At 39.0% G+C, this 6,635-nt stretch overlaps 1 protein-coding gene across 2 annotated transcripts in view; it reads right to left on the reverse strand.

Moving 5' to 3' along the window:
- Dram1 (DNA damage regulated autophagy modulator 1) overlaps positions 1-6,635 on the reverse strand; it is a 69,733-nt gene that overhangs the window by 39,697 nt on the left and 23,401 nt on the right. For both annotated transcript variants that reach the window (XR_003849452.1, XM_008832613.3), the window contains exons 2-3: positions 3,804-3,871; positions 482-624 (exon numbers count right to left, since the gene is read on the reverse strand). Coding sequence is in view for 1 of the 2 variants with exons in the window: in XM_008832613.3 (XP_008830835.1) it covers positions 482-624; positions 3,804-3,871 (211 nt within the window). In the remaining variant the exon portion in view is untranslated. The remainder of the gene's footprint in view (positions 1-481; positions 625-3,803; positions 3,872-6,635) is intronic.

Genomic DNA, 6,635 nt, shown 5'->3' on the forward strand with positions numbered 1-6,635 from the left:
TGGAAGCTACTTTAATCCCTGTGCTCAGAGGCTGAGGCAGGACAACCCAAGAGTTTGAGGCCAAACTGGGCTATACAGTGGGTAAAAAAAACCCTGTCTTTTTTTAAAAAAAAAAAAAAAAAAAAGAGGAGCTAAAGAGATGGCTTAGTGGTTAAGAGCACTGAGTGCTCTTGGGTTCAAATCCCAGCACCCATATGGTGGCTAACAACCATCCATAACTCCAGTTCCAGGGGATCCAATATCTTCTTCTGACCTCCATGGGTACTGCACGACATGGGTGCACTTACATACATGGAGGCAATACACTCATACACATACAAAATAAAAATAAAATATTTTTTAAAAAGCCAATCCCATCCAATTTTTGGAAACTTGATGACCTTTCCCAGCTCTCCCAATGCAGGTTTGCTTCTTGCATTCCTGTGTCTCTTCGTACACATGGATCTGTCACTCTCAATCCCTGAAAACTCTCAGGCCATACCTGGAAATTGGCTACAATGCCCATTCCAATACAGCCCACCAATCCAAGCACTAATGACACCATGTTAAACACAGGAGTGCTGAAATAGTGGGTTTCATTCTGCTTCTCCACTACTTTGTATCGTGTGTACATCGTGGCTGCACCTGAGGAGAAGAAAGAGACCCTGCTGAAGTTTATTGAGAATGAAAAACAAGAACACATTTGAGTCATTTAAAAAAAAAAGACTCAATTACGACTGGGAAAGGATCAGCTAATAAGTTGCAGAACCCAAATAGATTAATATATGCAAAGTTAGTGGTAGAGTGTTTGCCTAACATACATGAGGCCTCGAGTTTTGTTCCCAGCAAAGCAAAGAAAAAAAGTCCCGATTGCCACACACTCTGTTCTTCCTCTTATTCTTGCCCTAGTGCAATGGATGCACACTCGCGCACACACACACACACACACACACACACACACGCACATGCACACACACGCATGCACACACACTATCGTGGCTATTATTCTTTTGGTGTAAATGCTATTACACTTTCTGTGTTATTCTGTGACTTGCTTTTCTCATTTAACAGTGTGCCACAAAGATTCTTCCAAATCAGTACAAAATAAATCTACCCATCATTTTTAAGGAGATCTCTTTATGGGTGAATGAGATACTATCCTAATTTCATCAATCTCTTATGGGTGAATTTCTACTTTATTTCCTGTTTTTTCCAATTACAAGTAATACTCCGTTAACAACCTTGATTTGTAAGCTTTTGGGACACACTTTCCAGATGCTTCTGAAAGATCAGCTCCTAGAAGTAGTAATTAATACAGTGTCAAAAAAAACATGCATGACTAAAATGTTGAGAAGCACTTCTAATTTCTTCTGAGACTGTAACGCTTATATTCCCATCAGCTGAGGTGGGAGAGCAATCGTGTGCATCACCCTTTTAACGACTATCTAGTGAATGAAAACTGGCAATTTGCTTTAATTTGCATTTTCTCATTAGTGAGATTTAGCAATTTTCAGCCTTCTGTAAATGACCTTTTGGCTATTTGTATTTCTTCTAAGAATCACATGACCATATTTTTTTTCTTATTTTTCTCTTAGGTTTAATTTGTAGTGGCTTTTGACACATTTTGTAAACTAGATTGCTGTCTACTAAAAATATAATAAATTATCTTCTGGTCTGTTTTCTTTGAAATTTTGTATCTTTTCACTATTTAGAAGTTTTCATTTTTTTTCCTACTCAAATCTGTTAATTCTTTTTTATTCTCTTCTGTAGTTTATGTAATCATAGATAAATTTTTCATTCCAAGATTTTAAACCATTAACTTTTCAATTTTATTTCCTGCCTCAGCCTTTAGAGCTGTGAGAATACAGGTATGCTCTCTGATGACCAGCTCTTCTGTTCAGTTTTTAAAACTATGATTCGTTATTGTGTATGACATGAGGAAGGTACTAAATATGTTTTTTTTTCCTAAATAGTCACTCAATTAAATATCTCTTAATGCTTTGGAGAGTAATTTGGCATTAAGATGTAATTTCCAAGACAGCTGGGCCTCATCTGTTTCATTTGCTACTCTGACTTCAATACTAGGTATAAACATAGAGTCCACTACCTAGTAGGTACTTGAAAAGTGAATGTCAAGGGGCTGGAGAGATGGCTCAGCAGTTAAGAGCACTGGGCTGCTTCTGCAGAGGACCTGGGCTCAATTCCCAGTACCCTTATGGTGGCTAACAACTGTCCATAACTCCAGTTCTAAGGGAATGTGACACCCTCTTTTGACCTCTGTGGGCATTGCATGACACAGATGCACTTACATACATTCAGGCAATATATTCATACTCATAAAATAAAATAAAAATAGTAAAACAAAATATTTTTTAAAGTCAATGCCAGAAAGGTAATAACTATCATAATGTTAGATATGTAATCCCTCTAGTAAAGCAAATTGACAGGAAAAAAAGAAAAACCTACATAACTACATGAAAGGGATGTTTAACACTGTAATTATAAAATATCATAACATCTTCAATGTTTAACAATAGAAGACTGGTTAAATAAATTACATTATACATCCCTGAAAGGAGTACAGGTGCTGAAAGGACATGGTAGATTTATCTGTATTGATATAGTGAGGACCACAGTGTTTTACTACATTTTAAAAAGCAGGCTAACACTAGTTCCATGCAAACTCAAACCAGGTAAAATCCCAGCAAAGACACAATGGGCCCTGAGGGCTTCACAGGAGGATTAGGGAAGGATTAAGATCTGCCTTTAATCCCAGAGATGATCTCCTGGTCTACTAGGGAGTTCTAGTAGACTGAGTTTAATTGAGATCAGAGTAAACAGGTCCCCTAGATTGTTTTTAATTCACTATGCTAAGATTTCCTTCTTTCTTTCTTCTTTCTTTCTTTGTTTTCTTTCTTTTCTTTCTTTCTTTCCTTCTTTCTTTCTTTTCTTTCTTTCTTTTCTTTCTTCTTTGAAACAATCTTTCTTTCCTTTCTTTCTTTCTTTCTTTCTTTCTTTCTTTCTTTCTTATCTTTTTAAATTCACTGTGCTAGGGATCAACCCCAGGGCTGAGTACATGCCAGGCAAGTGCTCTACCACTGAGCTACACCCCAGCCCCAAGTGTTTACAATCCATATTCCCAGAGCCCCATCAAAGGTCCTGACTGAATAGCTCTATAAGGTAGCTCAGGTGAATGTGTTCTAACCAACACCCCAGATGACTTCTGTTTAAGCTGCCTTCAGAACACATTTTGAGAAACAGTGCCTTATGCACTGGCTAACACACGTGCCTTGGCTATACATGTGTTTTTTAAAAACTGAATTACAATTAAAATCCACTTCAGGACTTGGGAGATAGCTCAGTAGTTAAGAGCATTTGTTGATCTATCATGAGAACCAGAGTTCAGATCCCTCCCTGCACCCACAATGGGCGGATCACAAACACCTGTAACTCTGATTTCAAGGGATCTGACTCCCTCTTCTAGTCTCCAGGGGTACACACACATGCCACGCACACACATGCACAAATAATAATAATAATGATAATAATAATAAATCTTTTTAAAAAATTAGAAATCCATTTCAGAAGTTTAGGATTTTAAACTACCTCTAACAAATCTGGGGTCAAATTACCAGATGAAGAAAAGTGTAGTTCTATATGAAGTTATAAATAAACTTGAGTTTTTTATATACTTTAGTTTCTCAATGAAGCACAAAATTCTAGTTACAAAGGCTCTGCTTTAAAAAAAAAATTCAAATTATAGGTAACATATTTTCCTTCACTTGATATGGTAGATTTTTCATTTATAATAATCATATGCTTACCAAGAAATGCAGAGAAGTTTATCATAAATCCAAAAATACCACTCTCTGGAGGTGTTGTTCCTGTGTCACTAAGAAAGAGAATAACAAATGTCTGATTATTTAAAAAGGAATTTTAGGTTCAGACCCCTGGGCCAATAATTGGCACGTTTAGTTTTGTTCCTTCTGGGTGTTCAAACACTTTGATTTTCAAAAGTATGGCTTGAGTTTTGTGCTGGACAGCTTCAGCGTCAACTTGACATGCCTGGGTTGAGGGAGCCTCAGTTAGGGAACTGCCTTCATTGGACCGGCCTGTGGCCATGTCCTTGGGGCACCTTCTTGATTGTTGAGTGATATGGGAGGGCCCAGCCCACTGTGGGTGGTGCCACCCCTGGGCAGGTGGGCCTGTGTTGTATAAGAAAGCAGGCTGAGTAGGAGCCAGGGAGCAGGTAGTATGCAGTGATCCTCCATGGCCTGTGTTCTAGCTTCTGCTTCCAGATTCTTGCTCTGAGTTCCTACCTTGGGCTCCCTGATGAACTGTGACCTGGGAGATGTAAGCTGAATAAACCCTTTCCTCCCCACGTTGGTAGTGGTCAGAGTCTTTTGTCACAGCAATGGAGAAACAAACTAGGACAAGTTTGTTCTTAAGTATTTTAATTTGGATTCTGAAAAAAAGAATCTCTAATTTCTTTTTCTACCATGAAAGTTGAAAGATTATATTTAGGGATGGGGAACTAGATGTGTCAGTAAAGTACTTGCTGCACACACAAGAGAACAGGACCTGAGTTCAATCCCCAGCACACTCATGAAAATACCAGGTGTGTGACTGACACTTATCCTTCCAATGCTGGTGAGGCAGAGCACTGGTTCCCTGAGGCTCTTCAGCTATCCAGCAGCCTAGCTGAATCACTGGCCTACAGGTTCAGCGAGAGATCCCGTCTCAAAAAACAAGGTGGATGGGGGCTGGAGAGATGGCTCAGCGGTTAAGAACACTGGTTATTCTTGCAGAAGACCCAGGTTTGAATCCCAGCACCCACATGGCAGCTAACAACTGTCCATAACTCTAGTCCCAGGGGATCTGACAGCCTCCTTTGACCTATGCGGGAATTGCCCAACATGGGTGCACTTATATATATCCAGGCAATACATGCATACACATAAAGTAAAAATAATAAAATTAAAAATAAAACAAGGTGGAGAGCAGCTGAGGAGGAATGAAACCTCAGTTTGTCCTCAGATCTCCACAAGTACAGACACACACACATACATGTACACACACACACACACACACACACACATCTGATTACATTTTTTTTAACAGATAAAAGCTAGAAAGTGTTAAATGGATAGCATAGCTATTTCTCAAATGACCCAATCTGATAAAGTCAATATGTGGTCATTCAAAAATGAAGAATTTAATGCAACTGTTTTGGAAATAAAAGTAACCATAGACAGCCTGAGAGGGTAGGTTCCAACATCCACTGGTGTGGCGGCAGACCACCAGAGTGTGCCAGGTTCTGGCATCCCTCTGGCATAGGAGCTGAGATGCAGGGAACTGCCTGAGAGCATCTAGATCCTGCCTCTGGCATAGGGGCTAAAAACACAGCAGACCAACTGAGAGTCCCAAAATTGCCACCCCCAGCCCCGGTTAGGGAATTTCCCAAATTTTCTTTGAGTTTCTGCTAATAGGGGTTCAAACCTTAAAAAGTCACCTGAGTGTACCTGACTGGTACCTGACTTGGGCTTCTGTGGGTGCTCCTGAATAGCTGATCTGAAGCCATCAGTTCCCTCCAAAATAAAACCTAAGAGAACCTGAACCCTGTACCAACCAGCTTTACATAACAATAAAGGATCTAGGCACCCTGGTAATACAAACAGTTGCATACTTCAACTTAATTCTCATATCAGAATCACAAACAACAAAAGAAATTCACATGCCAAAATCACAACACAAGAATAATAAAATGGAAAACCAAAACATGTCCCCACCAAACTCCACCAGTCCCGAAGAAGAGTTCTACAAGGAGAAACCCCTAGAGATAGCTCAGGACACTGAATTTAAAAGAACAGTCATAAACATGATCAAAGATTCAACGAATTTAAAGAACACACAAACAGACAAATCAAAGGATCCAAAGAAGATAGGGATAAACATCTGAATGAATTCACAAAAGAGAAACATTGAAGAAATCTCAGGCAGAAATGAAGAAAGAATTGCAAAACTCAATAAGCCAACTTGAAACAACAGAAGAAAGCCTCACCACTAGGATGAATGAAATGGAAAACAGAATATCAACACCGGAGGATAAAGCTGAAGAATTGAACCAGTCAAGCAAAGATTCTGGAAAATTAAAAACAAAAACAAAACAAAACAAAAAAAACAAAACAGGAATGGAATATGCAAGAGATGTGGGACACCATGAAAAGACCAAATCTACAAATCATAGGAATAGAGGAAGGAGAAGAATTTCAGGTTAATGGTGTTGACCAGATCTTAAACAGGGTTGTAGAAGAGAATTTCCTGAAATTAAGGAAAGACATCCCCATACAAATACAGGAAGCACAGAGAACACCAAATAGAATCAGAGAAGAAACTCCCCACGACACATCACAGTAAAAACACTAACTGTACAGAACAAAGAGAGAACACTGAAAGCAGCAAAAGAAGAACAAGTCACATACAAAGGAAAGCCCATCAGAATCACAGCTGACTTATCAATGCAAACTATGAAAGCCAGAAGAGCCTGGACCAAGGTATTTCCAGTTCTACATGACAATAGATGCAAGCCCAGAATACTATACACAGAAAAAATGTCTATTATAGTTGAGGGTGAAAGAAAAATCTTCATATACACG

The sequence above is a fragment of the Nannospalax galili genome, unplaced genomic scaffold, assembly GCF_000622305.1.
Source record: "Nannospalax galili isolate Female #2095 unplaced genomic scaffold, S.galili_v1.0 scaffold415, whole genome shotgun sequence".
NCBI classification, from domain to species: Eukaryota; Metazoa; Chordata; class Mammalia; order Rodentia; family Spalacidae; genus Nannospalax; species Nannospalax galili.